This window comes from Indicator indicator, chromosome 20 (genome assembly GCF_027791375.1).
Source record: "Indicator indicator isolate 239-I01 chromosome 20, UM_Iind_1.1, whole genome shotgun sequence".
NCBI classification, from domain to species: domain Eukaryota; kingdom Metazoa; phylum Chordata; class Aves; order Piciformes; family Indicatoridae; genus Indicator; species Indicator indicator.
In genome coordinates this window covers 18,270,305-18,285,336 of record NC_072029.1, presented here as the reverse complement: position 1 = coordinate 18,285,336, position 15,032 = coordinate 18,270,305, and the positions used below count along the sequence as shown (strand labels likewise).

The 15,032-nt window shown below is 44.8% G+C and overlaps 1 protein-coding gene across 1 annotated transcript in view; it reads right to left on the bottom strand.

The window, feature by feature from the left end:
* The window catches only part of LOC128973678 (mitogen-activated protein kinase kinase kinase 3-like), a 53,211-nt gene extending 43,421 nt beyond the window's left edge, over positions 1 to 9,790 (bottom strand). The window contains exon 1 of the mRNA XM_054390057.1: positions 9,762 to 9,790. Coding sequence (XP_054246032.1) covers positions 9,762 to 9,765 — 4 coding nt within the window. The 5' untranslated portion in view covers positions 9,766 to 9,790. The remainder of the gene's footprint in view (positions 1 to 9,761) is intronic.
* Positions 9,791 to 15,032: the final 5,242 nt, after the last annotated feature.

The window sequence follows — 15,032 nt, the reverse complement described above, 5'->3', positions numbered from 1 at the left end:
TCTGGGGACAAGCATAGTTTTCCAGGCAGATTTTTGTAGCAGGAAAAAAAGACACCACCAAAAAAAAAGGAGGGGGAAAAAAAAAAAGCCTTTTTTTTAAAAATATAGATGGGGAGGGACAAGTTTAAAAAAAAACCCACAAAAAACAAAACCCCCACACACCACCCTCCAGGAATTTTCCACCAAAGCTATAATCTCTAAAATGCCCTTCACCTCCTTTTTTTTTTTTTCCCCTACCTGAGTAACAAAAGTTTCTTGAACTCACTGACACAGAGCTGTTCCTGATGTCACAGGCAAACATAGCTACAACAGGCAGCAGCAGAGCTGGGCTTTCACTAGCAAAATCACCTCATTCTCCACTGCTCTCCCCCCTCCATCTTCAGTGAGCTGCACCTCAGGTTAACCCAGCAGTGCCTTGCAAGAGTATTCCAGAACTCACACAACTCAGCACCCAAGAAGGGTCAGCAGGATTTGTTGGAGGTCAGCAGCAGCAATAATGAACAACGATGATAAACCCACAAAGAGAGCCAGAGTAACTTCAGTTTTCTGGAGTGACTGTAAGCTCCTCCCTCAGTTCTCAAGAGAAGGAGCTGGCAGTCCCCAAGAAGTGGCCCAAGCCCCACAAGCCTGTACCGGTAACAGCGTGGCCAGCAGGACTGCCCAGGGAGGTGGTGGGGTCAACAGCCTGGAGCTGTTTAAGAAAAGACTGGATGAGGCACTTGGTGATTAGTTAGGGTTGGGTGATTGGTTAGACTTGATGATCTTGGAGTCTAACCTGCTTGATTCTGTAACAATGTCCCAGAGAGTTCCCACCACATCCCATGGGCACTCACAAGCATGAACCATGCAGCTGAGAGCAATAGGATGAACCACATTTTTGCTAGGGAGTCCAACAAGCACATGGCATCACTGAAGACATCAAAACCCAGCAATCTTTGCACTCAAGTTGATCCCACCTCTATCACCACTAGAGATGAGTGTTCAGGGTCACCACTGCAGTGTTACTCCTATGGAGTAAGTTCCTTCGGCACTCATGGACAGTAGTCACAAGAGATTGCAAGGAAATCTCACTAGAAGGAAGCTGGAAATGAACAACCCTGCAAAACACAGAGACACTGTGACTGGAAAGCATCTTGCAGGGTGTACAGAAGACCTGGATCTCCTTGCTGTCTCTCCTACCACATGGGGCTTATGCTGGCCACCAAATCAGGGTATTCAAACTTCTGTCTTCTCTTTCAACTCCAAGGAGTTTACAAAGATCAGCAAAGGTTGGATTTGTATTACACTGCCCTCAAAGCAATAGCAAAGTCTTCCTCCTCTACCTAGCCATCAATTTTATCAAAAACCTTTTTGCAACAGCCTTCTGAATCCATCAAATACAGGTTTGAAAATTCCTGGTGCTGCAACCTCACCTGCATGATTATGGAAAGTCAGGCCACATGTCTCTTCCAGAAGCATCCTTTTGCATCTCACAACACAGCAAAGCAAGAAGCATTCACTCATCTTCAGTAATTGCTTAAAATTCAGCCCATTTTCAGAAATACTCAACCACTAACATAATCAGCCTAGGATCAGTGGGACAAAACGGGGCTCTAGCTGTCCTGAATCAGGTACTTGAAGAGAGGAAAAAAAAAAAGGAAAAAGAAAAAAGGAAAGAGTATACATTTTTTTTGTATTTAGGCTGTCAACTCAAGCTTCTTTGTCCCTCAATCCACTAAAAAGACAATGTCAAAGAGCATTTTGAAGACCATCTAAGAGTTTGTTATTATAAAATACTAGTGCTACTTGTAAAAAAAAAAAAAAGCCCAAACACAAATCCATGCCATTGCTGCTACACAGTAAAGTAAGGAAACTGCTCCCTGCACAAGAAGGAAAGGTTGTCTTCTGCTGCTGCTGTCGGGTGAAAGAACATTACTTAAGCACAGCAAACTACGTTATTTCCGTGAAATAATGAACTTCTATGCACTTAAGTAGCTTTTAAACTCCTTTTTAAAGTGTGTTTTTAGTCCAAGAAAACTGCAGTTTCAGAGGGACTATGAGCAAAGCCTCAACTGTTCAAAATAAAGAAAAAAAACCACCCCCACACCACACTCTGAAGCGACTTCAGAGCAGCAGCACAATTTGCATCATCGCTTGCAAAACTGACACTTTCCAGTCCTCTCCATGACAGTTTTGCACAGGGACTGATGCTTTCCAGACTATGCCTCTTGCCCATCCTAATTACTGCTCTTGGGGTCTCCAAGATGACTCCCAAGAAGGGTGGAGAACTTTCTTCCACGGAAACAAGCAGCCAGCTCAGCCAGTTCAGTCAAAATTCAAACACGCACTGAAGCTGACTGGATAATTAAATCCAAATGCCACTCTCAAGCCTCTCCTGCAAAATGGGCTGCTCGCTCTCTGCTTGGCTTGATCCGAGCAAGCACAGGGTGCAGGATGGATGGCCTTCCACAAGCTTTCCACAAAAACACAAGGCAATCAATAGGAATCCCATGCCCAACAGACATGCAAGATCGAGTTCTCCTGATGTAGCTTTGGCAGGACCCAGGTATATTTAAACCTTGAGAGAAAGCAGCAGTGAGACTACACAGCAAACATCTTCCAAGGCTTTGCCACAGCTCCAGAACAAAACAGCTGCAAGCTGCACAATACCAGTGAAACATCCACAGAGCTCAGATGGCCTCAAAGACTCATGGAAACCACTGACTTCATGCAACATTAGCAGGTTCTTGCTCCTGAACAACCTTCTGGCCCAGCTTCACCCTTGTACCATCCTGTACAAATCCACTTAAGGCATTAGGCTGACAGGATGAAATGTACAATGAAGCCTCCTGTCTTCCCAGTGCAAGAGGAATACTTCTACAGTGGCAGACTGGGTCAAAGAAAAGCTGATTACACAGACAATAAAAACAAATTTAAAAATCAATTGTGTTTAGCACCGTCCTTTTGTCTCCAGTGTCTCTTCCTCCATTCTCAGCTCTTTATTTTTCAGCTATTTTCCTCAGAAGGAAACTAATTTCTTTCTCCTCTACTTCCCACCAACACTCCAATTTTGTGCTTTTTAAATCAGCTTCCTCTGACAAGTCTCACTGGATCACATTGCTAGTCCAACCAAGGACCACTTCCAACCAAATAAAATAGAGGTCTTGAAGATAATTTCCCAAGGGTTTTGTGGTGGGGGAAAATATCCACAGTCACATAAAGGAGAAGAACACACGGAAGAAGTAAGCCAAGAGCACTCCCAGGAAACAATGATCAGTGGAGCTACAGTGGACATAGGAAGGCTGGTGTTCTAGATTTACTGAAGTACACAGATACAATTTGGCAGGATCTTGTATTAAAACCAAAACACCTCTTTCTCTCACCAAGTTTGCAGTTCTGCAAGACGGAACTCACAGGTCCCTGGCATTCTAGGCATTCATCTAGGGCATTCAGCACTTGGCAAAACCAGCTATGAAATGAAATCAAAAAGCCTCGATGACACATCTCTCTGCCCTTCAGATGTAAGTTTCCAACATTGCTCCATGGCTTTGGTTACAGCATGTGTGCAGGAGAGAGGAACCTGGAGTTTCAGTCTTAGTACAGTAGGCTCACTGCTGAACTTGAAGGGAAAAAAAAAGGCAAGGGAGAAATAGTGAGCCTGAGGGTCAAGATGGACCATCCAAACCAAGTCAATAGTCAGGAAAGAAAGCAAATGAAGGGACAAAGGAAGAATTTAGCTGTGTTCAGATGGTCTAGACAGGACTGTTATTCTTGGCTTCACTAAGAGTTCATTGCTAGGAGGCAGCTTATGGCAGTTCCATGATGCTGCTTTCCATCAACACAAAAAAAAAAGGCACTAGCTGGATGAAGCACAGGGAAACATCTGCAGAAGTAAAACAGCCTTGTAGGACATGGCAGTTTCTGATTTCAGCCTCTCACACACATCAGGCAGAAGAGCTAGGGCTGGGAAAAAAATCCTGGGTGTTGCAGAAGGGTAGAATATTGTCCTCTGAGTCATTACAGGCTGGAGCCTGTAGCTAAGGGGCCACAGACTGTCACTTACACTTCCGCTTGGATCCAAAGTAAAACCACAGACATGGCCGTTTGTGGTCACTAAAGATCCCACCATGCTTTTGACAGCCAGGATGTTGATAGCACAGCTCAGCCCTTGTTGTGCCTGTGTAAATTCCAACAGCACCCTCCTTCTGTTGCTAGCATCCACCTCTCTGGAAGGTGATGCAACCAACTGGGGGTATCCCCAGGCAGAGGTAAGAGTTCTGTGAAGGCTGAGAGAGGATGGGAAGCTTGCCAGAGATGTTGTCACCTTCAGTAAAAGCCCTTTCAAAAGGCAACACTTTGAACATACAGTGACAAAAAAACCACAGAAATGTAGCAAAACATAGCTAAAAGCAATATGGAACCACAGGACTATGACACTGACAATTTAAACTATGACCTGCAAAGGGCATCAGCCTTTCATTTTCTCTGGGTTTTTTTTTTTTTTTTGTAATATACTAATAAATCAAAACATGGTGTATGATAGTTTATCATTTACCAAAGAGATTCTCAGATGAAAGCCAAGACTCACTACCTCAACATCATGCAGCACCTGCAAAGGGCAGTCCCTGTCCTGATGGACTGTCGGCTAAGCTGTCAGATGGAAAGAGAGAACAGCTGGGGTTTATGTCTCATTTGACAGCCAGGAATCTGAGACAGACAAAAGTCTTGCAAGCCAGAGCTAAATACATTAACAGAGCTTTAATTCAGAAAGGACTTAACTTGTCTAGCCTTCCTGGCTGTATACAAAGGCCACTGAAATTCATTTAGCAGCCTCTGCATCACAGTCTTGATCTAGAATCACGCAAAGCAGCCTGTTTCAGAAAGCTGTCCAAAAAGCCTCAGTCTGAAGAGCTCACAGTTATTCCAATAACCTCTCAGTAACGGATTTCTCAAGTCCAGTTTGAGTATCTCTTCTTATTCTGCTCATTAGATCTTGAAAGACTTTATCTTAAGAGACCCATCTATTAACAGAAACACCACTCCTCTTCTGCAGGTATTCCCAGTCAGTCTCATCCCTTTTTAACCCTTATTTTAACTAAATGTAAACATGGCTTCTCACAGTGATCCTCAATCCACTCCTACAGCTCTTTCTAGATGTCTTTTTTCATCCTTCATGAAGAGCAGAGCCAACATCTGAGTAGCATATAATGTTCAATGGCCACACCGCTTTTTCATTTCTATTTCGAGCATAGCAAACCTGGCCCTCATTACAGTGAAAAGTTCACATCTACAGGACCTACAGCAAACCTGGACTGCCCACTGCTTTCTTCAGAATGTCAGTGTCAGTCCTGGGTTTTCCTTCCTGCTCCAGGGAATCAGGCAACAGTAACCTATGTCAAAGCAGGTATCAAAGAAGTTGCTTGTGAAGACAAATGCTGACTCTTCTCCAAAAACCAGAAGGGGAAAAGTTTGGAGATGGAGAAACACAGGATTTTTGTGTTTCTTCAGTGCCTGCAAACACTATCAACAGACCTGGACTGCCACCAGGATTCAGGACATGCACAAAATGCCTCAACGACCTTCAGAGTCTTTTCCAACCTAAATGATTCTATGATTCTAAATAGCCGAAGGGATCAAGTAGTAATTAAATATCCTCACAGTCAACACTGGGAAAGAGACTAGTGAGCTAGAAGCTCAAGAGCTTGACTTGGACCATAACAAAAGTCCCTAAATAAGTAAAGAAGGGACCCAGCCACTCTCACAGGCAGGTACAAATACTGTTTGGCAGCTCATCTCACTGTCTGTGGCAAAACAGATTGCTGCTTGCATCCATCTAGCAAGAGATGCAGATAAACCTCCATGTAAATTAAACCCACATCTACAAATAATTTTGCCACTGTCTGGAGCACTGTCCAGTATCTGATAAAGAGAAAAAAAAATCAACCAGTTACCCTCCCCCAGCCCAGATTACTGTGCCCTGCAGCAGACACCAGCGGAGCACGTTCCCTTTGCAAGTCAGCAAAGGCTCAGCAGCAGCTGGATCCTGCTGCCGCTCACCCTCCTGCAACCCCACCCAAGGGATGGCAAGGTCACCCCTGTGTAGGGCTCAAGGGCAGGGCACAGCTCGGCAGGTCAAACACAGCAATTATACATGAGGAAGTGAGGAAAGACCCTTCTGATATGCAGGATTTCTTGGCAGCAGCTGGCTTGCTGACGTCTTCAGCTTGGGACACTGCTTTGTGAAAAGAATCAAACCCAAACATCAGAGGCTTTTGTTTTAGGGTACAGTTATGCTATCTTACAGACCCTTTTCTCGGGGGTGAAGCTCATTTTGAGAGTTCTTGCCTCCTTCTACCCCATGCTGTCCCTCAGGTAAAATCGCACAGCCAACAGATCAGAGAATTTGTTCAGATCAAACCCAACCCTTCCCTTTACATCCCCTTGCCAAAGGGGACAGAAATTGGTGCTTAGGAATAGACTTAGGGGAGATGGAAGAATCAGTTTTTAGAAAGCTAAACCACTTATTTTTTAAATTATTAGTAGTAAAACTGTATGTCACAGACACAACTAATTCTGATCACCATAACAAGACCTAATCAGTCCCTAAAATGCTCATGTACACAAAGAAACGACCTCCAATGTAATATTAATTGATTGAGCTCTTAAAACAGCCTTGAAAAAACAGAGAGAGAGACTAAACTGGGAAACAAATAATGTTATGTTATGTCATAGTGTATTTGATATCCAGGGTGTGAGATAATGAAGAACTTCAACTGCTTGCAATTTCCCCAGGGAAAATCCAAAGGCAAGGTAACACTACTGGGAGTGCACCTCTGTTTTGGTAGGGCAAGAACCATGTCCTTAAAACATCAGGTGATCAGTATTTCACAAACACCAAACCAAAAGCTTTTCAAGAGCACTGAAAGGCAAGTTTTATCACTTAGGTAAGAGTTTCAGTAGCTAAGCCACAAATCATACAACAAATTTCTCTTGATGAACACAAAAGGTATGTGGCATGATACTGCCATACCCTCACCCTAGAGATTTACCAGGGAATTCTGCAATGGAAAAAGTCTCAGGGTCCTAAAGGTGTTTGATTTAGCTTAGCATGGAGGGAAAATAGGATTAAGCCTGTCTCACTACAACTCTCCACTCCCAAAATAGCCATCCTGACAGCATCACACAGAGTAAAATTCCACAGGATCAGAGGCATTGGCAGAGCTCTCCCATGCTTTCCAACATGCTGCCCTCCTCCATAGCCTCATCCCCACGTATGCTCACCACCACGTCCCCCACATATCCCTGCACATGTCTGGTCTGCAGCATGGAGCACACCACACAGGGCAGAGACCCAAAGGAACTCTATGGTGGTTACACTATTTCTATATTTAGTCAACTAAGCAAGACCAGCACCCAAACCCTGCCTGTGACCTTCCATAGCTAATTGCCAGCTTGCAGCCTGCTTTGTTCTTGCCACCCGGTGGGCCCCAGGCTGCTTCCCTACCCCCAGGCTGCTCCCTATGAGACAGCCATCCCAAGGCTGGGGAGGAATTTGGCTGTACCTGCAGAAGCAGTGCCAAAGTACAGGCTACAGCATGTTCTGTTGGCCAATGAAGGTGTAGCTGGGCAAGCCACTTTGCCTGCAAGTGCCTCTAAGCTTGGCTGTGAAGTAGGCAGGTGTGTTTGCAAACCCATTTGAGGTGTGCCTCACACATTGGTCCCCAGCTGCTGAAGCTCATAAAGAGATCTAAAGCATGGCAAAGATTAAATAAGCAAAGCTCTGTTAGCCAAAGAGTAAACATTCATCCTACAGAGCACCAAAGAGAAACTTAACCCAGCCTTGACCGTTCCAGCTGCCAGAGGCTTCCCAGCCCTGCACTGGGTGGCTCCCAGTTGCAGCCCTACAGAAGATGGTAGGCAGAGACAGGAATACAGCAGCCAGAGTCAGGGCTTTCCTATCAAAACACAGAGTGCTACCAGATAAGCCATGCTAAATCTGCCTCAGAGTCATTCAGGTTGGGGGAAAAAAAAAACCACCCTTAAGATCACCAAGTTCAGCTGTAAACCCAACACTACTACTCTCTTGCTTTTGGAGATTAAAAGAGTCTAGGAGAACTGCAAGCAGGGGCTATCCCCTTAAAAAACAAAATTAACCACATTTAAGAAAACCTTGTCTGCCTGTGGCTCCAGTGAACATTAAAAAATAAATAGAGGGGCTGCTTGATTTTAGGGCTGGATGCTTCCCCCCCACCCAGCATCTGCCTGCACAACTCACCACCGCTTCAAACATATCAGGTACTGGTTTCTCTCTCTCATCCCACAACAAACTTGCACAGCTTTTTTGCTAACTTTGCCCTTTACTCCAGACTTTTCCTTTAATGGATTAACAGAATTAAATTAAACTTGGGACAATTTTTGCAGCCTGTTTTCCTGCTAAGCTTAAAATTTGCTGCCTCTGAAGAAGGGCTTATGTGCCTAAAAGGCAGTCTGGGTTTTTTCCACCTCTATCAGTTTGGTCTAATAAAAGATATTACCTCTCCCTACAACCTCTATCTCTCTCTTGAGCACACTTGAAAGGAGAAAAATGTTTATCCAGCAAGAAATGAAGCTGGCAAGTTATTTCCCCTGACTGCCTCCGAAACCTCTGAATGTTATTTGTGGGCTCATAAAGATCTCTTTCTCCCTCCCAGTCCAGCTACTTCCAGTGCTCAAAGCCACAACCCAGAGCCCATGAACTCCTAATCTGTTGCTGCAGCAACGACTTTAATGTCCCAAATAGAGCAATGCAGGTCCAGTCCTGCAATCCCAGGTGCCCAAAGCACCTGGCATGACCCTGAACAGGAGCCCTGGGTGCAATGGGCATGTTGCACAGGAAGTAAGGAGATATGGACATCTCTTCATTTAGATACCTCTTAAGAACAGCAAAACCTGAGCTAGAAAGCCTGATGTGCCTTCTTATAAGATAAACTGCTGCAATTCAACCTGATTTTATGGGGGTTTATGAGTTTATTATTCTTCCATCCAGCAGGAATTACAGTACCAAAACAAGAGCAAATAAACACTTCAGCTTCTGAAGCAGTGACTGAGCACCTACAGCACGGCCACACTTTTCCTTACAGAAGCTTCCAACACTGTTTCCACCTACAAAATATCCCGCTGTTCTCACCACCTTCCTTTTCCATACAAAGAAAGAATCAAATGCTTCAGTATCCATACAACCATTATACACCTGGAGTAAAGTGTCCTAAGAGAATCCTAAATGCGAGCCCAAGTCACTTACTGAAGACCAAAGCAGGAAGCAAAACCAGAACAATTCTGTCCTGAGATCCCACGCTGCATCTAGTTGCTCTTCCCATAAAAATTAAGCCCTTTTATCAGTCCTGCAGAGATAGGTACAGGTCCTTCAGAAGCAGAATAAATAAGTGCTGAGTGACACGGTCACGGCCATACCTACGCATCCTCATCATCAGATCTAGTGCCAAGGACCTCTGCTTAGGCTGACCCCAAAGTGGCATAGGTAGAGATATTGTCTTGGATTTATAACAGCAAACCAACCAACCTGCAGCACCAGGATGGCATTGCTGCAGAGGGCTAGTCCAAGCACCACTGCACCACACAAGACAACTTCACTATGTCAGCGGTGAAGCCAACAGAGATGCCTGAAGTCCCTGCTTTCCACCTTGTAGTCTCAATACAAGGTCATGTAGCTTCATGCTTGGTAGCCCCAACTAAAATTAGCAGGCTACAGAAAATTAATTGCTTCAGGAGAATCCAGTTCTTACCCATCTTTCCATCTACATCAGGCCTCCATTCCACCGGTCCCAGACACTTGTACCTTATCCTCCACTCTCAAGCATCCACCCTGAAATAACAAACATACACAGAGGTTACAGATTAATTTTGACATGTCAGTGGAGACAGAGTCTGAGCAGGACCACTCTTCACAAAGTATTTCCTGCTGGAAAGAGGAGAACGATTCAGCTGGGAATTGAGGCCAGGAGTCTGTCCTCCTCCACACACCCCAGAGGTAACACACTACAAGATTGGTATTTTGCAGATTTAGATCTTGGAGTAAAGAATTTGTTCTTGTGCCACAGGTCTTCTTTTGTTGAGAGATTTAATGCATTGCACTTCTTACACACTTTTACGTTATTTAATGTAACCTTAAAGCAGTACCACCTTGAATGCATTACATTCTGCAGCATCCTTATGGACTAAGACTGATTTGGGGAACAGACCAATAGCAGGACATGGAAAGTCAGTCCCAGAAACAGCCTGTATCAAAGCAGTAATCTAAATTTAGGCCTTCCAAATTCCAGCCAAGGTTCTTCAAGGCTGGACCAGCTTTCCTCTGACCACATGGGAAAAAAAAAGCCCTGAGTCTGGGTGGCTCTCAGCAGTAATGTATGCTCCATACATCACTCATGGCAGCCATGTCCCTAACTGCCCTGCCAGTGTCTCTGCCTCTTGCCAAGTGTCACTCATGGCCATCTGCTTATCTGCCCAAAACCGATGCAGAATTGGGTTCAGCTACCTGGCACACTGTGTTTAGCCAAACCCCACCAAGGGGTGGGAGTTTATTGCTCAAAAAGAACTTGAGTGTAAATCTAAGTCTGCTGGAGTCAGTCTTGCTCAGTAGTAGAAAGCCCCATTTGAGATTCAACAAAGGCATAACCCACCTAAAGATGAGCACCTTTTAAAGAGCAGTATGACAGAAGTGATCAGCAAAGACCACTTTAGCTGATGAATAACACAAATTTCTTCATTGTAAACCTGGTGTGATAACACAAGTAACTGGAGAGACGTCTCCAGTGCTTCAACAGACTTGCAAGGAGAAAGACATTGCTGTTGTGCAGTCACTGGAGGCCTCAAAGCCAATGAGAGCTGTGCACACCATGACACAGGCATGAATTCTGGAGCATTAATGCACCATATGCTGGGCAGAAGCAGTAGAAAAAGGCCCTTTGAAAATCCCCCAGCTCAGTCAAACCGATTTTGATGCGACACCAAATTTGAAGTGAAGCAGGAACGATCACAAGCATGGATTAAAATGATTCTCTGCAGCTCTGGAGCCTTGGTGCTGGCAAGCAGGGGAGTATTTATCCAACTATTTTGAGAGAGACAAGCAGGAAAGGAAAGCGATAAGAAAGCAGCAGAGGCAGTGACGTCCATGTGCCCCAAAGTGCCTCGTTTCTTTTGCTGCTGCAGCTTCCTTGCAGCACAGCACCATTCAGCTTAAGAGCCTGTGGCCACCAGGAACTCTGCTTTCTCCATTTTCAGGACAGAGAAGCCAAGGAAGTAACTAATAGGCTTGGGAAGGCTGAAAATCCCTCCCTGAGAAGGAACTGATCAGTATATGCAACACTGAATCAAGAGAAAGCAGAAAACCACCAAGAAAGCCATGTAAATGTCCATCTGATTGTAACAAGAGGAGGAAACAGCCCCAATCTTCAATACTTTTGCTTTCAAAATTGTTGCAACACTTCCAGCAATTAACTGCGTGCAGAGTTTGCACAGAGACCACAAGCAGATAGTCTGGATTAACCCTAAATTCCTGGGATAACCCAGGCTGACCTTCCTATCAGTGCAACAGACTTTTCTAATGGCTTTCTGGAGATCTTCCAGACCTTTGCAACCCATATCTAGCTACAAAAGCACAGGAACTGTGCAAATGAACCCTGGAAAAACCAGGTGACCTTTCCATCAGCAGAGCCCTGCCCTGTAGTCTTCTCCACCAGCTCAGCCATAGCAAGCCCCCGAGACCCTACTCTAGATCTCATGAGCAAATCCACACCCCCCCACCCATGAACAGTGCAGGAAATCTCCACAGACACTCAACAGAAGAAAGGTTTTTCTATTTTAGCAGAATGCTTCAGTTCTGAAGAGACACAGCTTTCAAATGGGACTGCAAACACTGGCCATTTCCATGGCTTCCCAAAAATACATACCAGCAGTTTCCTGTTAGAGAAGGACAAATTCCTGTTTCTGGTACAAATTTTGTCCTTTTATTATCTCCCTTTAAAAAAAAAAAAAGGGGGGGGGGTGTAATGGAAAAAATAAGAGGTAAAAAACAACAAAATCAACAACAAAATGCACCCAAAAAAAGTGTGTGGGGGGAATACTTTTTCTGCTCCAATGCACTTCAGAGTGCACTCTCCCACTAAGTTCCCTCAGAGCCTTCAAGTATTGGCAGCTTACCACACTAACCAGTGAGCATCTGAAACAGGGGTCCCAGTTCACCCTCCACTGCTCCCACAAGCAGCAGTACCAGCTTCTGCTGTAAATCTGCTCCAAATCTCCAGTGTCAATCTACAAACTCCTGCCCTGGCAACCTCATCACACACAAACACCTCCTACCAAGCAATGAAAGTAAAACTTCAGCAAAGCATTGGCCACCCAGGGATGTTGGGGCAATGTGATGCTCATATTCCAGGTATGTGTGGAGCACTCAAGAGACTTCATCTGCATTTGTCTGCTCAGGAAGCTGCTGAAGGTTACTGAACCTGCAGGAAAGCCCAGCAGAGATGTTCTCATCTAGAATAAATGCAGGTTTGATTTGACTGAGCTGAACTCAGTTCTGCAGCTGAAGTGGTTGGATTTTACTATGGCTATACGAGTGCTAAGTATGAATATCCACACAAGAGCTACATCATAGAATGAAAGAACAGTAGGGGTCAGAAGGGACTTCTGGAGATCACTTAGTCCAACTCCCTGCTAACCCAGGCATACCTAGATAATGTAAAGTTATTAATCCACTTCAGAACTTAATCCCAGTTCTTTCCTCTTCTCCCCATAAGGAAGGAATTAAGCAAAACACAGTTCAAGGGAGATGATGGCAACACACTGTCCACATAGACACAACTCCAGCCTCTATGCAGCTAAACTGTAACAAGCAAAGCAGGGGAGATGATGGAGAAGAGCAGTTTTTCCCCTGGATATGAGGGAAGATAAGCAACTGGAAGAGACTTACTGGGAGGTAGGATGGGAGTCAGGAAAGTAGGAAGAGTACAACACTGACAGCTGGAGTCACCAGCAGTCTATTATTGATTTGAAATGGGATTTACAGTATCACATACCCCCCAAATGGGCTGTTCTTACACCACAGAGACTCAGCATCCAACATAAAACACAGCCCCAAGCTGAAATACCTGGCCACTACTGCAGCACAAGCAAGTGGCATCTCCCTCTGCAGTTCATCAGCCCCAGGCTTCCAGGGAAAGCAGCACGTACTTATTCCTGCCTGAGCACCACTTAACACTTTGGTTTGAAGGTGTAGGGACACATCAGTGTAAATTAAAAAAAAAAAAAAAAAAAAAAGCAAGCCACAGTTGCCCCTGAAATGTAGCTCAGCTGGAAAGCTACTCAAACAAGCATTGCTAAAATTGGGACTTTCCTTGTTTTTTCAAGCAGCAGGGAACAACATGTTGGGCTCAGAGAGTTTAACAAGCAAGAGTCAAGTGGAAAAAATCTCTTCTTTTTAAGAGTTGACCACATTAACTTTCAGCAAGTTTCCGGGAGTCCTGCCAGGGCGCTGGAGTTTTGTATACTACGGAACTGTTAAAAATATTATTGTAAATGTTATTTTCAAAAAGCTTCAGAGGCCAGGGCTGGGGTAGTGTTAAAAACAACAGCAAAGCAAATGAGATTGTTTTAAGGGTGAGAAGACAAACCTATGCATGCTGATAGCTCAAACAGCCTGCAGGCTTGGCAAAGATGGAGTCAAACGCCAAGAGAGTGGTTGAATTGTTACAGGTTTCCTCAGACCATCTCGTCCTCACCCCTATAGATTTGTCTAGACACCATAGAACCACTCTGGAAACAGGGTCTGTATTTCAGGGTTACACAAAAGAATAGCTAAGGTTTGGTGACACTTCAGACATGTAAGACCCTGGTGAAAGGTCTGGAGCGCAAGCCCCAGGGAGGGAGCTGGAGAAGAGGAGACTCAAGGGAGACCTTATTGCTGTCTGCAAGTACCTGAAGGGAAGTTGTAGCCAGGTGGGGACTGGTGTCTTCTCCCAAGCAACCAGCAACAGAACAAGACACAGTCTCAAGCTGTGTAGGAGGAAGTTTAGGCTTGATCTTAGAAAGAAGTTCTTCACAGAAAGAGAGATTGGCCATTGGGATGTGCGGCCCAGGGAGGTGGTGGGGTGGATGTCCCTGGAGGTGTTGAAGAAAAGCCTGGATGAGGCATTTAGTGCCATGGTCTAGTTGACTAGTTAGGGTTGGGTGCGGTTGGCTTTGATGATCTTAGAGGTCTCTTTCAACCTGTTTGATTCTGTGATTTTTCATGGCATTTTCCACTCAGGTTATCCAAAGGATGTGCTGCACTGGGGTAGTCAAAAACCAGCCATTTAAGAGTAGGTATTTATGTAGATGTGGCACTTCAGGACATGGTTTAATGGTGGACTCGGCATGTTATGTTTACAGTTGGAGTCAGTCTTAAAAGTCTTTTCCAACCTAAATGATTCTACGTTTATGAGGATGCAACTGGGATGGACTTTTTTGCAAATGTGTGTGTAACCAGGCCAGGTTTGCAGGTGTATCTCCAAAGTGAGCTCAAGGGACAAACAGCACGAGTCAAGATGAGGAGAGAAAAAAAACACCTTCCCTGTGCATGCACAGATCAGGCTGCTAAACAAGAAGTGCTTAGCACACACATCAGCACAGCTCACGTAAGGAGCAAGCCTCAGGGAACTATGTAACATGAAGCCCTGAGACTCTGAAATAGTTTGCCTAGGGAGGTTGTGGATGCCTCCTCCGTGAGGGTGTCCAAGGTCTTGAGCAGCCAAGTCTAGTTGTGAGGCATCCCTGCCTATGGTGGGGAGGTTGGAGTAGATGGTCTCTAAGTCCCTTCCAACCTAAACCATTCTATGATATGCCCAAGAAGCAATTTTGTATGAATACTCATTAGCTGAGATTTCTTCTCTCCATCTTTGAGCACCCCAAAACTGCTTAAGAATCTTTTCCACATCACATGCTGCTGGGAAAAGAGATCTGTGCTTAAGAGCCATTGTGCACGATGGAGGATACCTGTAGCCAATGACCCAGCCAAC